The sequence below is a fragment of the Garra rufa genome, chromosome 24, assembly GCF_049309525.1.
Source record: "Garra rufa chromosome 24, GarRuf1.0, whole genome shotgun sequence".
Taxonomy (NCBI): Eukaryota; Metazoa; Chordata; class Actinopteri; order Cypriniformes; family Cyprinidae; genus Garra; species Garra rufa.
In genome coordinates, this window is record NC_133384.1 from 28,725,573 (window position 1) to 28,746,444 (window position 20,872).

The 20,872-nt window shown below is 35.7% G+C and overlaps 1 protein-coding gene across 1 annotated transcript in view; it reads right to left on the bottom strand.

Annotated features, from left to right (window-relative positions):
• Positions 1-20,192, bottom strand: part of LOC141300938 (glycogen debranching enzyme-like) — a 36,565-nt gene extending 16,373 nt beyond the window's left edge. Inside the window, 17 exon segments of the mRNA XM_073831221.1 lie at positions 1,224-1,379; positions 3,556-3,657; positions 5,295-5,458; positions 5,752-5,875; positions 6,534-6,721; positions 8,186-8,325; positions 9,838-9,935; positions 10,024-10,126; positions 12,132-12,258; positions 12,348-12,459; positions 12,546-12,727; positions 15,443-15,646; positions 17,237-17,406; positions 17,501-17,711; positions 19,357-19,449; positions 19,452-19,508; positions 20,168-20,192. Coding sequence (XP_073687322.1) covers positions 1,224-1,379; positions 3,556-3,657; positions 5,295-5,458; positions 5,752-5,875; positions 6,534-6,721; positions 8,186-8,325; positions 9,838-9,935; positions 10,024-10,126; positions 12,132-12,258; positions 12,348-12,459; positions 12,546-12,727; positions 15,443-15,646; positions 17,237-17,406; positions 17,501-17,711; positions 19,357-19,449; positions 19,452-19,508; positions 20,168-20,192 — 2,256 coding nt within the window.
• Between the last annotated feature and the right edge of the window lie 680 nt (positions 20,193-20,872).

Here is a 20,872-nt window from a genome sequence, read left to right on the forward strand (position 1 = left end):
TTCCTTCTGTAAATATATAAAATTTAATTTTTGATTAGTAATATGCATTGCTAAGAACTTAATTTGGACAACTTTAAAGGTGATTTTCTTTGCACCCTCAGATTCCAGTTTTTTCAAATACTGTAGTTGTATCTCGTTCAAATATTGTCCTATCATAAGAAACTAAACATTAATTAGAAGTTAATTAATTAATTAAAACCTTTTGTGGTCCAGGGTCACATATTTGAATGCAGAAAGAAAATTTGACAGAGGTTTGTAAAAGCTTTTGGATAATTAAAGATGTGTGAATGCCTTTGGATTTAATTGGTATTTATTTTAAAGAAATATAGCACACTTTTTAAGCTGTTTAAATGTTAAACTCAAGATATGCTGTTCAAAATGAACTCAACATTTTTTGAATAGAGGAAAAGCAATGGATCGGAAAAGTGAAGTTTGTCCTAAGAAAAGGTCATTTGTTTACAGATGCAACTCTTGAAAGTTTATCTAATGCATATTTCATGCATTTTTATACATATGTGACCATGGACCACAAAAACAGTCTTAAGTAGCATGGGTATATTTGTATCAATAGCCAAAAATACATTGTATGGGTCAAAATTATTATTTTTTTATGCCAAAAATAATTCGGATATTAAGTAAAGATCATGTTCCATGAAAATATTTCTACCATAAATACATCAAAAACTTAATTTTTAATTAGTATTTTGCATTGCCAAGAACTTCATTTGGACAACTTTAAAGGTGATTTTCTCAATATTTTCATATTTTCAAATAGTTGTATTTCGGCCAAGTATCGTCCTATCCTAACAAATACATCAATGGAAAGCTTATTTATTTAAAAAAAATGACCATTATGACTGGTTTTGTGGTCCAGGGTCACATTTTTTCAGATAGAAATGATTAAACATAAGGTTCATACACAAAATGTGTATTATCTTAGAAATAAAAAAGAATGGAATAAAAATTACTTTCCATTCTAAGTTCATCTATGTATAAACAACTTTGAGAGGGACAAGTGGAAAATATTTACAACTGCATCTTTCAGATGTTGTTTGATGCGGTTTCTAAATTTATTTAAGTCTAAATTTATTCAAGGGAATAAAACAGTCACCTAAGTGACTCATGAGTTTTAATCAGTACCTGATTACAAGTATCAAAGTCTCTTTCTGTTGCTGGCGGTTGTGACTCATAATAAATAAGTTATGAGTAAACTTTATCCTGACCTGGGTGAAGCCCTTCTCTGCCAGCTCTTGGTGCAGTTTGTTGAGGGCAAGTTTTCCTGCCATTATACCAGTCTGGAGGTTCACCTCCCCGACAGAAGAGGGCAGTGCATCAGGATTCCACTTGGGGTACAGACGCTCTTCCTTTACTACTGAAATCTGAAAGAGAAAAAAAAAACAAGTTTGGTTACAGTGTTGCCAAGTCCGCTGTTTTCCCCATGGAATTGAGCTATTTTAACACTGTTGCCTCAAGTTGGTTTTCATGTCCGCGGAGACCCCAAAAACATGACATAGCCCCTGAAATGTGAATTTTACAGAGTGATCCCCTCCAAAACGTGATTGGGACAGTTGTGGGTTAGTTCTGAGAAGTAATTGAGCAAGTTTTGTTGTGAAAACCTGTTGAAAAAAAAAAAACAGCATATGCTGGATAGGTATGTTTTGGTGCTGGAATGCTGATTTTAGCTAGTTTATGCTGGTCCTTAACTGGTTTATGCTGGCCATTTGCTGGTTTATGCTAGTCCTTAGCTGGTTTATGCTGGTCCTTGACTAGCAACATTACCTGATAAGGACCAGCATAAACCAGCAAAGGACCAGCATAAACCAAATAGTTGTATCTTTCAAATTGCTGTATCTCGGTCAAATATTGTCCTATCATAAGAAACTATACATCAATGGAAAGCTTTTTTATCACATTTAAAAATGCGAAAACTGAAAAATTGACAGAGCTTTGAAAAAGTTTTTGGATAATTAAAGATGTCTGGATGCCTTTGGATTAGATGTTAAACACAAGATATGCTGATCAAAATGAACTCAAAAATAGTTGAATACTTTATAGTTGTCAACTGTACCAGCATTAACCAGCAAAGGACCAGCATAAACCAGCAAATGATCAGCATAAACAAGCTTAAACCAGCATCCCAGCACCAAAACATACTTAACAAGCATATGCAGTTTTTTCAACAGGGAACCCTGGTTGGTTAGCTTTAATAGTCGACTTGTGCTAGTAGACAATGTACCAACACCATTATGTGGACAAAAAGCATTTATGTCGACGTATTTCTGAAACATATTTGCTGATTACTGGCTCAAAAATACTTTCAGAAACTTTCTGTGAAGCAAAGATGGCAGCATCCAGAGTTACTCCCACTGAGATGAATGGGAGTGCTAACTGATAACTTTATCCAGGTATATTAGAACCCCGTGGGAAATATTCTGCTGTTAAATGAAGGAAAAAAATAATAACAGAAAGACGTTTGTTTATGTATGAATACTGACCCAGATACAAAGGACTTTGTGAGTGGGAGAACTGAAGTGATTTGTAGAGGGAGTTATATAATCAAGGTGCTGATAGAACAAAGGATTCTTGTTACATAATTGGGACTGACGTAAATATTCTTTTTCTTGTTACGTAATCATGGAGGGTAAATGTAATATATATATATGTGACCCTGGACCACAAAACCAGTCATAAGGTTCAATTTTACAAAACTGAGATGTATACATCATATGAAAGCTCAATAAATAAGTTTTCTATTGATGTATGGTTTGTTAGGATAGGACAATATTTGGCCGAGATACATCTATTTGAAAATCTGGAATCTGAGGGTGCAAAAAAATCAAAATACTGAGAAAATCACCTTTAAAGTTGTCCAAATTAAGTTCTTAACAATACATATTACTAATCAAAAATTACATTTTGATATGTTTACAGTAGGAATTTTACAAAAAATCTTCATGGAACATGATCTTTACTTAATTTCCTAATGATTTTTGGCATAAAAGAAAAATAAATAATTTTGACCCATGCAATGTATTTTTGGCTATTGCTACAAACATACCCCAGCGACTTAAGACTGGTTTTGTGGTCCAGGGTCACATATATGTGTTTATGTAACAAAACAGAACCTCATCATTGACTACCATTGAAAAGTTTAGCTTCTTCCTCGGCTGGGATCGTTTACAAATGCATTTGGGATCGCTTGAAGCCCCATTTAAATTGCATTTTGGAAGTTCAAACTCGGGACTGACACCATAAAAGTCCACTATATGGAAATGTATTCCTCAAAAAACATAATTTCTTTACGACTAAAGAAAGAAAGACATGAAAATCTTGGATGACAAGGGGGTGAATAAATCATTTTTTGTTCTGTAAGTGAACTTATCCATTAAGTTTCTTTCTGTTGTTTTGAAACTTGGAATTACATATTACATCATGGCGATTTGAAAGCCTTGCGACCAGTTTTCTTAGAAGGTGCCTTCAAACTAAAATGCTGTCTGTTTAGTTGCTGTCTGACTATTGGGCAGCAAGGTTTTAGGTCACTGCAGACATTTTTACCTGGTGAGGTACAAGCTCATCATATCCTCTAGTGCTGCCTGAGGCGCAGCAGGCCATAGAAACGATAGCAGTGCTGGGTAAAGCATCATACACCGAACGAACCTACAAGAAAAATAGTAGTAATTACCTCAACATATACAGTATAAGCCAAAATTACTTTACAGGATAAGTCTGAAATACTGTAAGATTTGTTACCTCCATTAATATTTACATATTTCACTTATTTTCATATGTGTAAAGCAGTATAGATTTATAGTCCCATTAAAATTTCTCAACATACAGCCATTATTGCCAAAATAGCTGGCAACAAAAGTGAGTACACCCTAAGTGAACTTGTCCAAAGTGTCAATATATTGTGTTAGCACCATTATCTGCCACTGCCTTAATCATCCTGGGCATGGAATTGACCATAGCTGCACAGGTTGTTGCTGGGTTCCTCTTACACTCCTCACAGAGCTGCTGGGCGTTAGACACATGGTGCTTCTCCACCTTATGCTTGAGGATGCCCCACAGGTGCTTAATAGGGTTCAGGTCTGGAAACATACTTGGCCACCCCATCACCTTCACCTTCAGCTTCCTCAGCTAGGCAGTCGTCATCTTGGTGGATTGCTATCATGTTGGAAAATCTGCCGTTCTGCCAAGTTTCTGAAATGAAAGGCATCATGTTCTGCTTCATAATGCACAGTCCATAATGGAATCCATGTTTCCCTCAATTAACTGCAGCTCCCCAGTTCCAGCAGCACTAATGCAGCCCCAGACCATGATGCTACCACCGCCATGCTTGACTGTAGGCAAGACACAATTTTCTTGGTACTCCTCACACATGCAGGACACCATCTGAGCCAAACAAGTTTATCTTATAGTCTCATCAGACCACAAGATGGTTCCAGTAGTTCACACTTATGGACAGGTTATCTTCAGCAAACTGTTTGCAGGCTTTCTTGTGAGCCAGCTTCAGGTGAGGCTTCCTTCTGGGAGGACGCTTATACAAACCGATTTGTTGTGGTGTGCGGCGTATGGTCTGAGCACTGACAAGCTGACCTTCTACTTCAGCAACCCTTTAAAGCAATGTGGGCTGCACTCATTCATCTGTTCTTTGAAGCCAGGTTCTGCACCTGATGCACAGAAGGAGTGCTCAACTTCGTTGATCGAGCCTTGCAAGGCCTGTTCCGAATCAAATCCATCTTTGAAAACCTCTGTTTGACACTGACCACTGTAGTGTAACTCGGTTTCAGGATGTTACTGAACCTCTAATAGCCTTGGCCATCTTTGTGGAGAGCAAAAATTCTAATTCTCAAATCCTCAGAGAGTTCTTTGCCATGAGATGCCATGTCGAACATCCAGTGGTCAGTAAGAGAGAATTGTACATAAAACACCTAATGTTAACTGCTCTAATACAAGATACACAACTTTGTATGGTCCTGTCAAGCTGACAAAAACATAAACATGATGTGGCTTTGCATGGTTAAACAACATACTGCTGTTATCACTTAGGGTGTACTCACTTTTGTTGCCAGCTATTTTGACAATAATGGCTGTATGTTGAGTTATTTTCAGAGGACAGTAAATCTATACTGCTATACAAGCTGCAAACTAAATTCTCTAAAATATATCCAAGTTTCTTTTCTATAGTATTGTCCCTTGAAAATTTATACTCAAATGTTTGGTGAAATGTGAGGGGAGTACTCACTTTTGTGAGATACTGTATATGCTCTTTGCCATCAATTACTGTTACTGACCTGAATAGGACATTCGTTGTCATGTGTAACATCCAAAAACATGGCATGAGCAATTGACGGCACTAAAGGCCTGAGACTTGGCTGTACGAATGAACCTACAGGCTCGCCTCCGAAACGATATACCAGTCGACCTTCTTCATGACTGTTCCCAGCACTCATGGCCTCTGATAATGACAGAACAGATTGTATCACAAAAATGTCAGTCTTTACATGAGAGGCTTGATGTTGCAGTAAAAACAGGTGTTTTTGGTTAAAAGTGCCAATAGTTCAAATTTAATACAATGCTAATTTTATCAACAGCAGCTGGGGTGTTTTAGCTCATTTTGAGGAACTAATCAAAATAATTTAGTGTCATTATCAACAGCATGCCACCTCTGTTGTATTTGCATTTCACATATCATGTTCCTCATTTCTGTGTGTCACTGCAACTGCATTTCCCAATCTCTTTGCGTCTTACCTCGGATAAGGGAGGTAATGCCAAGCCTAGTCATAAAGATATTGTCCAGCTCCTCGCTGCCAGTGAAGAGCTCAGCAACCACATACAGATCAGGCCTGTGTTGACGAGCAACAGCCAACATATACTACAGCCCACCCAACAGCAGGGTTAGACAGAAAAATAAATAGATTGACAGTTAGATAGAATGGAAGCAAATTAAGCAAGACAGACAGATGAAGGTGAGAAGTGCATGACAAAGAATAGGAACATGCTCATGTTATATAATCAGTCATTATTGCATTAAAATATGATGCAGGTTTATTAGTAATGATGTGTGTTATTAATGAAGTATTATTTGTGTGCACATAAAAATGGATCAGGTCAAAGTAGGTAATGGAGAGTTATTGTTGTCAAAAATGGGATGAATGTTTTGTGTAAACAGGAGAGGAAGAAAAAACACAAAGAGCAAATTTAGCATCAAGGGCATACATGTGTCTCTTGCAGTCTGCAGTACCTCTGACAAGACTGGTTATTCCCAGCCGATTAACAAACAAATTGTCAAGCTGTTCACTTCCTGTAAAGAGTTCGGCTATCACATAAAGATTGGGCCTGACCACTCTGGCTGCAGCTAACATGGCCTATAGACACAACATACAAGAATTCACATCCAAAATGGTCACTTTTTACAATCATTTACAATGACATTGACATTCTGACTTCCTGAATGTTGCATAAGATGTCATTTATATAAATATATAATGAGATACGCAGATCAAAAATAAATTAGAAATCTGAGTATGTACCTCAGCCACATGAAGGGGTGTGGAGTGGCAGTTATCCAGACACACACCAGAGAAATGTTTGGCTGTGATCTCCGTGTACTTCTTCATGTGAGCCCATAAGTACGGACAGTCCTCTGGTTTGTCGCCATACCGCAGTTTCACACTGTCACCCCAGCAAACAAGCTCTCTTCTGAGGTAAACATTAGACCCTACAAGACACATACATGAACTACTAGGCGCCTCAAAGGATTAGGACAAGAATGAATGAAAATATGAGTACATGAACAAGATGTTTATTTTCTCTATTACAGGTAGAGTCATTTAAATTTGAGACAACCATTGCATTTTTAAACAATCTACATTATAAATAACATAAATAAACTACAAAGTTCTTTCTTAGTCGCATTAATTGCAAACAATAAATACAGCCATAATCAAAGTTGGCTATTCTCTTATATTATATTCAAACATATATTTGATATTCAAAGTGCAAATAGAGACCGATTTTGCATGATACACAGCTATAGACAACTACACAACACGTTACTGCTTACATACTAATAACAGCCTAGATATGTTATGTAGCCTAATTTGCTCGCATTAGGGAGTTGCTCTCTAATGTGGGGTAATAAAATTGCTTTTTTAATTTTACTTTCGGTTACATTTTAACAATCACGAAAAACTCTCGGCAGTGCTGAGTGTGCATTCTCTAATACAATATTTCTTCAAAAGCAGATTGTGGAGACATTTTAATTGTCCCAGGTTAAAAATCATCATATTTCACACCCCTAATAGCAATGCAGTTTGTGCAAATCCAGGTCAGCTTCTATATCTAAAATCTGCATTAAAGTTAAGAATGTAAAGATGAAGTTTAATTAGTTATGTAATGTTGGAAAGAACAGCTGTCACTGTATCAGCTCACAGCACTCTATTGGCAGTCTATCTGCAGTAATTAGGCTAGAAAAAGTTTTGTAAAGAAATTAAAACAAGTCGCACCACAACAATTTCTGGCACTCGCACAAATGCTCCCAAATATTTTTTGAGGTTGCGCAGAATAATTTTTGGGAGCATATTTCGAGCTCTGAGTCACATTTTACTAAGTGAACATGCAAAGAGAGTCAAACACCCTTTACAAAAAAATGGTTAAACAATAATGTTGGCCAATTTTGAAGTTGGAGGAGAAAATTATAGTATTTTTCGCCCCACCCTACCTTTTTGAACCAAAGTACACCTATAAAGAATTAACCATGCATGACCCTACTAGTGTAAAATAAGCATTTGTGGTTACATTTTTTTACATTTACTTTTTATTTGAAAGTGGCAGATTGTTTTGCTAGAAATAGCTGGGATCATGTACAGCTCTTTGAAGCTGCATTGAAACCACTGATCCCCGCTGAAGTCCACTATATGGAGAAAAATCCTGGAATGTTTTCTTCAAAAACCATGTTTCTTTTTGACTGAATCAGACAGACATGAACATCTTTGAGTAGATTATGAAGAAATTTTTATTCTGGAAGCGAACTAATCCTTTAACCAGTTAGACATTCTTAGTCACCGGAAAGGTGAAATTTTTTGCTTTTTCTAGACCAAAAACCAGCATTAACCAGTGTGGACTAGCATGCTGGTATTTTCACTACCATTCAGCAGAAACCAAATAGACACATGTGACTCACCTGGCTCTGCGAAGTTTCTGAGCGGGTCATCTCCCATGACCCATCCATTATGGGCGAGCAGATGACAAGCGTCATTTGGATTCTGCAACAGCTGGTTTTCCTGCTCCGTGGTCATGTCCTCAAATGGGAAGGTAAAATATCTGAATCATTAAAACAAGGTTGAACTGTAAGTCTGCCATTCTCACCAGCGTATTGTACAATAAAATGCTAATTTTACTAAACACCAGGTGGCTGCAATGACCACTTCTGAGAAAACATTAGTCATTTCAGATTTTTTTTGTGGAATTAAAAAAAGTATTGTTTGAGATACTTAAAGGAATAGTTTACTCAAAAATGAAAATTAGCTTAAAATGTACTCAGGTCATTAAAGATTTAAGTACACTTAAGAATTTAGCAGACACTTGAGATTTACAAATGAGGAAAATGAAAGCAATCAAAATCAACAAATGAGCAATGATATACAAGTGCTATGACAAATCTCAGTTAGCCTAACGCAGTACATGAAGCAAGTTTTTTTGTTATTAATTATATAAAATAGAAACCAGATAGAATAGAAAAAGAATAGAGCAAGCTAGTGTTAGAGAGATTTTTTGTTAATTATATAATAAATAAAAAGAAAACATAAATAAAAATGCACAAAGAATAGAGAAGGTAGTGTTCCTTTTTTTACAAGCAGTTAGAAAATGAATAGAGTGCACGTCTTTACGGGTCAAGATTTTAGAAATAGAATTAGAATAAAGAGTGCTACAGTTAGAGGGTCAAATAAAGATGGAAGTGATGTGTTTTTAGTTATTTATTGAAGATGGCTAAGGACTCAGCTGCTCAGATTGAGTTGGGCAGGTCATGTAAATGTCTGTGGCCGATGGAAGTTTTGGAGAAATTTAGAGATGTGGCCTTACATCACTTGCTCACCAATGGATCCTCTAGAGTGAATGGGTGCCATCAGAATGAGAGTCCAAATAGATGATAAAAACATAACAATAATCCAAAAGTAATCCACACAACTCCAGGCCATTAAGTAACATCTTGTTAAGTGTAAAACTGTGTATTAATGAAATCCAACATAATGGCATTTTAATTTTAAACTGCCACTTCTAATCAAAATATGAGTCCATAATCCATAATAACACTTCTTTCCTTTGTCCTCTGCCATCATAATCCATCGACATATTTGCTTAGAACAAAGTTTTCACTTGTAAACAGTGCTTAATATGTGCATGTTACTCTCTTTATTTTTTTTCCTGAAAAAAAAACAATGTTATGAACAGAGGACTTGAAATTCAGCAATGGTTTGAAGTTTTTATCATCAGTTTGGACTCTCATTCCGACGGCACCCATTCTGTATAGAGGATCCATTGGTGAGCAAGTGATATAAAGTGATGTAAATGTTATTTATTATTTAATAATTATTTAATATTTTATTATTATCAAATCTGTTCTGATAAAGAAATACACTCATCTACATCTTGGATGGCCTTTCAGCTGATTTTAGATTTACTTTTTTACATCGCGTACAAAAAAAGCTGTGGCTGGCCATTTTATATCAGTTAGATGATCTCTAAGTGGGCAGTTCTTAGCCAGAATATGTTGTAAAAAAGACCAGACTTTATGCTGCCATTGTTGCACGACAGACACAACTACGTAATATTTACCTAGTCACTAAAGGGTTTGTCCGGGTGACAGGCCCAAGTTGAGGGCCCTGGGCGGCAAGCCTTTCATAACAAACCGTTCCCACTATGCAGTTTATAGCCTTCAAGGAAGAAATGATATAAAGTAATTAGACTGGCATCAAAGCTAAACAGACAAATCATCTGTGAATCATACGCAAATAAACCAACCTTCTCATGATGATCATGCATTTCTTTATAGCATTCCACATTTAATTCCTCTAGACTCTTCTTAAACCAATCACAGCACTCCTGGATGGATCTGGGACCATTACTGTTTAATAAGCACATGGAATGTAAAGTTATTTTTTTTACAAAGTGCACACTGGCACCATAAGAAGAAAATTAGACATAAAATCTAGATTTAATGTAACATGGATGAAAACTACTTATGGACAAAAAAATATATAATCTAGTATAACATAATATAATATAATCCAAATTTAGGTCAAATGTTTCTTAAACAAAACATTTATGAAGGATTATTTGACAGTGAAATGGCTGATGAAACTTTAGCTATGCCATTGCAGGAATAAATAACTTTTTAAAATGTATTATAATAAAAAACTGTTCTTTTAAATGTTAATTATTATTACAAATTATACTGTTTTTACAGCATTTTTTATCAAATAATCGTAATTCGAACATGATATACAGGTGCTGGTCATATAATTAGAATATCTTGAAAAAAGTTTATTTATTTCACTAATTCTATTCAAGAAGTGAAATTTGTATAATGTATACATTCATTCCACACAGACTGATATATTTCAAGTGTTTATTTCTTTTAATTTTGATGATTATAACTGACAACTAATGAAAACCCCAATTCAGTATCACAGAAAATTAGAATATTACTTAAGACCAATACAAAGAAAGGATTTTTAGAAATCTTGGCCAACTGAAAAGTATGTACATGAAAAGTATGAGCATGTACAGCACTCAATACTTAGTTGGAGCTTCTTTTGTCTGAATTACTGCAGCAATGTGGCGTGGCATGGAGTCGATCAGTCTGTGGCACTGCTCAGGTGTAGATTTTCTATGAGGTTAAGGTCAGGCGAGTCTGCTGGCCAATTAAGAACAGGGATACCATGGTCTTTAAACCAGTTACTGCTAGCTTTGGCACTGTGTGCAAGTGCCAAGTCCTGTTGGAAAATGAAATCTCCATAAAGTTGGTCAGCTGCAGGAAGAATGAAGTGCTCTAAAAAATCCTGGTATTCAGCTGCGTTGACCTTGGACCTCAGAAAACACAGTGGACCAACACCAGCAGATGACATGGCACCCCAAACCATCACTGACTCTGGAAACTTTACACTAGACCTCAAGCAACGTGGATTCTGTGCCTCTCCTCTCTTCCTCCAGACTCTGGGACCCTGATTTCCAAAGGAAATGCAAAATTTACTTTCATCAGAGAACATAACTTTGGACCACTCAGCAGCAGCCCAGTCCTTTTTGTCTTTAGACCAGGCAAGACTGTAAGTTTGTTGTTCAAGAGTGGCTTGACACAAGGACTGCGACAGCTGAAACCCATGTCATGCATATATACGTCTGTGCATAGTGGTTCTTGAAGCACTGACTCCAGCTGCAGTCCACTCTTTGTGAATCTCCCCCACATTTTTGAATGGGTTTTGTTTCACAATTCTCTCCAGGGTGCGGTTATCCCTATTGCTTGTACACTTTTTTCTACCACATCTTTTCCTTCCCTTCGCCTCTCTATTAATGTGCTTGGAAACAGAGCTGTGTGAACCTTTGTTTCTTGCCCTCCTTGTGCAAGGTGTCAATGGTAGTCTTTTGGACAACTGTTAAATCAGCAGTCTTCCCCATGATTGTGTAGCCTATAGAACCAGACTGAGAGACCATTTAAAGGCATTTGCAGGTACTGGGATACTGAATTGGGGTTTTCATTAGTTGTCATTTATAATAATCAAAATTAAAAGAAATAAACGCTTGAAATATATCACTGTGTGGAATGAATGTATACATTATACAAGTTTCACTTCTTAAATCAACTTTTTGAAGATATTCTAATTATATGACCAGCACCTGTACTTTTACAAAACATTTTACACTTTTGTAAATTAAAAAAACACACAAAAGGCATATACTTTGATGTAGAGCCATGTTGACATTGTTTGATTGTATGACATTATCATTTAAATATTGAATATCTTTATTGCGATTATACTTATCAACCCTGACCTTTTCATCTGAGATATGAGAAATATGCCATCCAAAAAACATTAATCATTAAACACAACTTGAACAGGAAGTGAACTCACGTGTGCCTGCCAAACATTTCCAATGCCAGTTGCATGTCTACGGTATTGCTGAGGCGTCTGTATTGTGAATCCTGGATGACTTTCAATTTTGGCTTTCCCTCCAGCTCAGGCCCAGCAGGCCTGTTACCTACAGATGGCAAACACCCACCCAACTTAACTCAGACCCTAAAAAACACAAGTGAAAGAGCATCCAAGAACACGCTAGCAAATACTCACCAGCCTGAAGAACCTTCCTAAACTGCTCCACGGCTTTCTCAACGTTCACCTGTAGAAACTCCCATAGTTTCAGTTTGGAGAAAACTTCAGTCCACAGAAGCCCTTTAAGGATCTGAAACATCAAGACAAATTATTGGTCACCACAAACTTTAAAGTACTTTTGGAGTACTTAAATCCTGCAACACCATTAGGACTCACAGTAATGCGTTTGTCATTCTCAATGAGAGGTGGAAGGCCGCTTTCGCTGTATTTTCCATCTGCTACAGCACAGCTGAAATGCCACAGGGCTCTGTCCAGCAGCCAGGCTGGCTTCAGATGAGGAGAGTTCACCAGGTTATAGCCACACTCTGGATGGAGTCTGATCCACTTACTGTTGGCAGCTAACCAAGGGAACAATCACAGAATCAAAGTCTATATAGACTGCAGTATAGACATTATTTCATCATCATTTATTTCAGCCAAAATGAGTGCTTCAAAAAAAACAAAAAACATATGGAAGTACAATGTGGTGTAGCTCTTAGTATGGGATTATATTACATACACTAAATCAACAGTGTGCACATTTTAAGGAAATTAAATGTTGACATGTAAACATACTTAATTGACTGGAAATTAGTTGTATGCAAGTTCCTGATAACGCCTGGTATATTTGCACATAATAAGCCATAAGTAAAATCAATTTCAAAATGTCTCATTAAGTGTGATAAACTTCAGTCTGGTGTTTAAAGAGCTGCTCTGATTCCACATTAACAGTACAATGGCTGTTTTGCTACACAAAGATGACAGATGTGTTTAAAAGAGCAGCAAATTGATTAATCACACCTAAAATAAAAGTTTGTGCTTACATAACTATAATATATGATATAGACACAAACTTTGATTTTGGATGTGATTAATCGCCGTTAATCGATTGATCGCATCCAGAATCACAGCTGTGTATGAAAGAGTAGCAAACACTGCCTGTGGCAACTTACCAAAGACATCAAAAGCTTAAAAAGTGCTTCTGAGTCCAAGATTAGGTGTTGATATTAATGAAATATTTAGTTTTTACTTCTTAGAGCCACTGATTTAAAAAGCCAACTTTTTGTTTTATTGCTATTGTCTAGTGCTGTCAAATCGATTGACCACAATTAATCACATCCAATATAAAAGTTTGAGTTTATATACATAACTATAACACATGATATAAACACAAACTTTTATTTTTGATGTGATTAATTGCGATTAATCAATTAATCGCATCCAAAATCACAACTGTGTATGAAAGAGCAGCAAACACTTCCTATGGCAAATTACCAAAGACATCAGAAGCTTCTGATTAGAGTCCAAGATTAAGTATTGATATTAATCAAATGTTAATTTTTTTTTTTTTTTTTTTTACTTTTTGCAGCCACTGATTAAAAATAGCCAACTTTTTGTTTTAATGTTATTCTCTAGTGCTGTCAAATCAGTTAATCACATCTAAAATAAAAGTTTGTGTTTATATAATACATTACATAAATATAATATATGATATAAACACAAACTTTGATTTTGGATGTGATTAATCGCAGTTAATCGATTGATCGCATCCAAAATCACAGCTGTGTATGAAAAAGCAGCAAACGCTTCCTGTGGCAACTTACCAAAGACATTAGAAGCTTAAAAAGTGCTTCTGAGTCCAAGATTAAGTATTGATATTAATGAAATATTTCCTTTTTTTAGTTCTTGGAGCCACTGATTTAAAAGTCAGCTTTTTGTTTTTATTGTTATCCTCGAGTCCTGTCAAATCGATTAATCATGATTAATCTCTTTCAAAATAAAAGTTTGTGTTTATATAATATATTATATAATTACATATTATATATACACAAACTTTTATTTTGGATGCGATTAATTGTGATTATTCAATTAATCGCATCCAAAAACACAGCTGTGTATAAATGGGCAGCAAACGCTTCCTGTGGCAACTTACCAAAGACATTAGAAGCTTAAAAAGTCCAAGATTAAGTATTTATATTATATAAAATATATCTTTTTTTACTTCTTACAGCCATTGATATAAAAAAAGCCAGCTTTTTGTTTTTATTGTTATTCTCTAGTGCTGTCAAATCGATTAATCTATAATTAATACACATTCATATAATTTAATATAGTATCATATGAACACAAACTTTTATTTTGGCTGCAAATAAGCACAATTATTCAATTTGACAGCACTACAGAATAACAATAAAAACAGAATGAAAACACCAAATATTTAAACTGTAAAAGAAACAATAAAAATGTCTTATATTTATGCATACTTGTTTTGTGGGATGTTGCCATTATTTCTATCACTAAGCACAGAAATATAGAAGATTTGTAAATTTGATATAAAAAAGCTGGCAATGTTGTCATCATGTTGTGTGAATTTGGCATTCTGGGAAATATGAACTGTAATTTAGTTTTCTGGCAAAACTGTTGCAATAACATTTCAGAGCAAGATTTACGTGTTTAATTGTTTTACAACTGCTGCAATTTAATTTCTGACTGCGAATCCCGGAGGGTTAATTGAGGTGATTGTCGTCTGTAAATGCTAGTGTTTTATAGTTAAAGCATGCTGAAATCATACCTTACCACCTGCCGTTAACACACTAAAAGCAAAAATAAAACAAGTGCTAGAAAGTGCAAAACCTTTGGCACCCTGTTTAACTACTTCTGTCACTTTTACACACCAACCAAACCAAAGCTGGTTGGCTGGAAACAGTGTTCAGTTTGACACCCTATTAACCTATACAGCCTTCATGAGGTCAGACTTGCTTCCATGACATTCATGCAGCAGAGGGTAACATGAAACATTAGAATGTCACAAAGAACAATCCGGCCAACGTTAATCTTCCTGCAGAGCGAATGAAAGGTCAAAAATCTCAACTATTGTGCCACAGATGTAACCAGCTTTCATCTACTCTCTCTGACATATGCAATTTATATATAAATAGCCTAACCACTTCATTCTTGGTCTGCTGTGTCATTCTTCAGAAGCCATTTCAGTAAGATGAACAGCCGAAGCCAGAGACTTTCAGACACTGGACACACGACGCAGAGCTGGAAGGTTCTTCTAGTGTTAGACGTACCTGTGTAGTTGTACACCACATCTGTGATGCAAAGCATGTTCCAGTCTTTCTTAAGTTTCTCCGTCAGAGTGCCCACATCCATCCAGGTGTATTTCTTGCCAGGTAGGGATAAATCAGGGTTCATCTCCAGTTGATCAGCTATGGAGTAGCATGACCGTGATGCACCTAGTTTCTGCAGAGGTGTGAAGTGGATCATATTGTAACCTGAAAAAAAAAAAAAATCTTTAGATAAATGCCAAGTTATATCATGAAACTCTGGATGGTCCAGGCTGATGGGTCATTAATGCAAACTAATGATATTCACAGCGTTAAACTACTTTACAAAAGCTGATTGGTTCTTTGCAAAATCTGCAAAATGTGTTTTTTTATTTTACCAAAATAAGAGGGAACTTAGAAAATGCATGTTATTTTTTATTTAGTACTGATTTGAATAAGATATTTCACTTAAAATATGTTTTGTTTTGTTTTTCGTTTAGTGATAGTTGTTCATGAGCCCTTTGTTTGACCTGAACAGCCCGCTGTTCTTCAGAAAAATCCTTCAGGTCCCAAAAATTCTTTGTTTTTGCAGCATTTTTGTGTATTTGATCCCTTTCCAACAATTACTGTATGGTTTATGCTGGTTTTTTCACCAGGGTAGAAGGAAACACAATACATAAAGAGCCGGGGGTGAAAATGTGAATGTATTTTGTCTTCTGGGAAACATGCATCTTAGCTTCTGAAGGGCAGTACTAATTGAAAAATTAGTACTGAAAAATTAGTAAAAAATTTGGCAATAGTTGCATATGAGTCCCTCAGTTGTCCTCAGTGTGAAAATATGAATCTAAAAATCATACAGTCATTGTTAAAAAGAGTTCAAATACACAAAAATGCTAGCCTAGAATCTAGACGCGCCCCTAGCGGCAGCAAATTACATTTGCTTCTAAGGGCAGTCTAGTAACTCTCCGTTCACTTGAGATTTCCAAAAATCCAAAATCGACCGGGCCAATCACGAGTCGGTGGGCGGGTTTAACATGATGACGACTGACCTGCGACCATTAGTTCCGTCAGACGTTCTCTGGTTCCGTGAATTACGCGTGAGAGATAAAGTGATGGCTGCTGCTAGCGAACAACTTTCTTTCGAATCGGCTTTGGCCGCCACTCTGAAAGACTTGGAGTTAAGCTTTTCTCTGAGAAAAGAACAAGAAACTGCACTGAGGTCGTTCTTACAAAAGAAGGATGTATTTGGAGTTGACTACTTCACCTTCTTCGTTGCTCCGATTGGTTGTAGCGCTATCCTATTGCGTGGAGAGTGAGTTTGAAAGACAACCGTTTATCCCGCCCCTCCGGTTGAGCGCTGTCTATGGAGAGTGCCCAGACCCTACATTTATGTGGGTCTGGCTTGTCAGGCTACAAAAATGCTGGAAAACCAAAGAATTTGTGGGACCTGAAGTATTTTTCTGAAAAACATCAGGCAGTTTAAATGTTCAGGACAAACAAGGGACTCACTAACAACTATCACTAAACAAACAAACAAACAAACAAACAAAAACACAGCCGTAGATCATTCAGGTAATTCAACAGTATTAAGATTAAACAGGGCTATTTTTTATAAATTCAACTACTATTTTCTGTTAGGGACTATATGTATACATCTTCTATGTGAAATATCTTATTCAGGTCAGTACTAAATAAATACTAACATGCGTTTTGTATAATCCCTCTTATTTTGGTCAAAAAAATGAACATGTTGCAGATTCTGAATGGGGGATGTAAACTTTTGACCTCAACTGTACATGGGTTCCAACAGATTCATACCAGTTTCCTTGGCCACTCTGAGTCTGTCTAGCCATTCATCCAGAGGGCCCAAACACTTTGCGAGATAAGTCTGAACTGTAATGCAATCGAGAGGCAGGATCTTCCTCTCATGGCCAATCCGCAACACAGGATCCACAACAACGTAGCCACCGCTAGTTCGTTCTTCATTCCTGCATACACAATAGGGAAACACCTTTTTTTTTATCTGAAGGCAATTAGAAGTTGCCCAAATTCCAAGCAAAAACTATAATATAATTCACTCACCCACACCCAAAGTAATACTGATAAGAGCCTGCTATCTCCAGGTCCAGTTTACAATACTTGTCTGAGTCATCCTCTCTGCCACTGGGGTTCACCCACTCCAGCTGACGGAAGCTGGAGCTGACAAACTTCTTGCCTGGTGCTGGGTAGTTGATGTGGACATGCACACTTTTACCCTGCAGGGTCGGCCCCAGCCGGAACTGAAGCTCATAGCCTACGTGATATGAAATGTCAGTCACATGAGGAAACAGTAGAGGGCGTTGCACATCCAATAAACCTGCAATTCTAAAACTTTAATTGAATAGTACATTTATAAATCAAGATATTGTGTTCAGTAACCTATGCAGTAGTCCTTAGCAATATTTTTTTAAATAAAAGGACTTAAATATGTATTTTTCAGGTATTGTGTAATTTATTTTTAGAACAAAAAAATTCAAAATATGAAAGCTTTTATTTTACTCATAAATATTTGCAGTTATCTATAAATTGAATATTTTAGTTATTTCTCTATTAAAGACATTGGTTATAAAAACCATGATGTTGTTAATGCATATTTTGTTTTGGATACAATTTTTAAAAAATGATCAAATGTATGAAATTAAAAGCATATTTATAGACAAACAAGTGCTGAAAGGTAGAATTGTGGAACATTCACATTGCCGTTCAAACGTTTGGAATCAGTAAGATGTTTAATGATTTTAAGAAGTTTCTTATTCTCTTCTTTATAAGGCTGCATTTATTTGATCAAAAATACAGAAAAAAATTGAAATATTATTACAATTTAAAATAACAGTTTTCTATTTAATATAATTAAAAATATATTTTATTCCTGTGAAGCAATCTGAATTTTTAGAAGCATTACTCCAGTCTTCATTGTCACATGAAGAAATCATGATTTATAATGTTGAAAACAGTTGTGATGCTTTTTATTTTTTGTAACCTGTGATACTTTGAAAAATAAAAAATTAAAAATTAAAAATTTGTCTTACAATATACACTACTGTTCAAAAGTTTGGGGATCAAAAGTGTGTTAGTAAAGACTTATATTGTTAGAAAATATTTTTCTTTTGAATAAATGAAAGAATCAAAGAAAAAAAGTATCACAGGTCCAAAAAAATATGCACACAGTTTCAACATTAATAATAAATCAGCATATCAGAATGATTTCTGAAGGATCATATGTTAAACTGTATTAAATTTGAATATTAGATATTAGAAATTGCGATAATATTTCACAACATTACTGTTTTTTCTGTATTTTTGATCAGCCTTTTTAAGCATAACAGACTCCATTAAAAAACATTAAAAATCTTACTGATCCCAAACTTTTAAACAGCCGTGTATGCTGTATAACATTATACAAAAATCTCTTCGACTTATTTTACCCAGAAATCTAACATATTTAAGCTATTTTTACAAATTCCAGAGGGACCCCATGGCTTAAACGTGTTTTAGGTGGCAGTATGCTGGTATCCTATTCCATATATAACAACAAACTGTATATATTTACATTATAACCACTGCAAAACCTATAAGCACCACATAAAATGCCATAGAACACCAGCACTTTCCTTTGCTATATATAGCGGACATTTTTTAAATGTGATATTCGGTGCTCATGCACCACGAGTATCACGTAAATCTATCCAAAGCTCATCCAGGGGTCCAAAGTGTTGAGTTGCAGAGAGTAATAAAGTAAGAGAAATAAGATGGGTAGAATAAATTATGCATTAACACCAGCATGATCAAATAAATATATAAAAGAATAAAATAAACATCATGAAATGAATGATGATAATGACATTGCATTTGCAATGCACAACTGATTATAAAAAATGAACTGTAACAATAAGACCTACCTTGCTCCAGGCGAAATAGAGTGCACTCCTGTCTCTCCATGTCATTCAAGAGAAGCACTCTTGTCTGTTTGCCATGGAACATGTTGGTGGTGCTTTTTTGGGATGCCCTTTAAACACAGGAGAGGTTACCTCTGGATCTCCAAGAGTGCAGGCTGCCATATGATAACAACGAACAACATGTGAACAATCTGCTGAAATTGATATAGGATATTGGGGATTTGCACGTTTCACAGTTTCTTAACTAAAGTTTGCAGAAAAATCTGACCTAGCCTGACACAACAGCACAGGGATACAATGATGATAGATAGATCGATAGATAGATCGATAGATAGATAGATAGATAGATAGATAGATAGATAGATAGATAGATAGATAGATAGATAGATAGATAGATAGATAGATAGATAGATAGATAGATAGATATTGCAGTGTAACACAAATCACAACAACTTCCAAAATATACATAATGTCTACAGTATTTACTGTAAATTACTTGAATTACTTGAACTTTGCACACATACACATGCATAGCATATAATAAACATTGCATGATTTAAAAATTAGTTGTTGAACACTTAATACTGCACACAAATTTGTAAACCTTTAAAAGCTAATCTGTAGGGATACTTAAGAAGCATACTAAAAATACATTAAAACATCCAAGAAAATATCATATCTTGACACTTGAAGTCTCTTATTGGTATTTTTCCCCCAACTAATAGTACATGACATGCATTTCATGCATTAGTCTGTAAAATAAATGTTAAAATGATGTGCCATAACTGAAAGTAGCTATTGAAAGTTTAATTACCAGCAACATCCGACAGACTCCTCATCGGAGTGTCACCTTATGTTGGCCATAGAGCAGATCTTATGAGTCTAATAAGGTCATGCATCTGAGGTGACATGACCTTTCAGTGACCCTAAATATAGCTAGAATTTCTGGAGTGACATCTTACTGGTTACATTAAGCAAGGCCTGACCATGCATTCACCACGCAGCACAGGTGTGTTATATAATATATGATTAATATTATTACTATTGTTATCAATAATGGATATTTTATAGTGAATTATTCAACAGCATTTATTATATTACTAGTTTATTTCAGCAACATAACAAACGCACAAGCTAACAACAGCCTAAATAGAGTGTTTTTGTGACAGGGCTGAGCGTAAACAATGCCACTGAACCCAAAGCAAATTTTGCTATTGCTGCTGAAAACGGTCAATTATTGTCATGTTTTAGGCTGTACTAATCGGTCGGACCAGGAAAAACATTTTCAGTACTACAGACAGCCAAAAGTTATAACAAATCAAGGAGAAAAGTACAAAAAATGTCTGAGGAAAAAGGCGTTTGTGGTTGGCCAAACCGAACCAGGATTTCCAGGGCAAGAATCTTGACACCATTCAAGTTTGTTCCTATCATTTCCGGTCAGGTAGGTGAAATATTAGGTTAATCTCTTAATTAATACTGCTCGCCTGTATCTTTACCACCTATTAACTTCAGTTTCCCT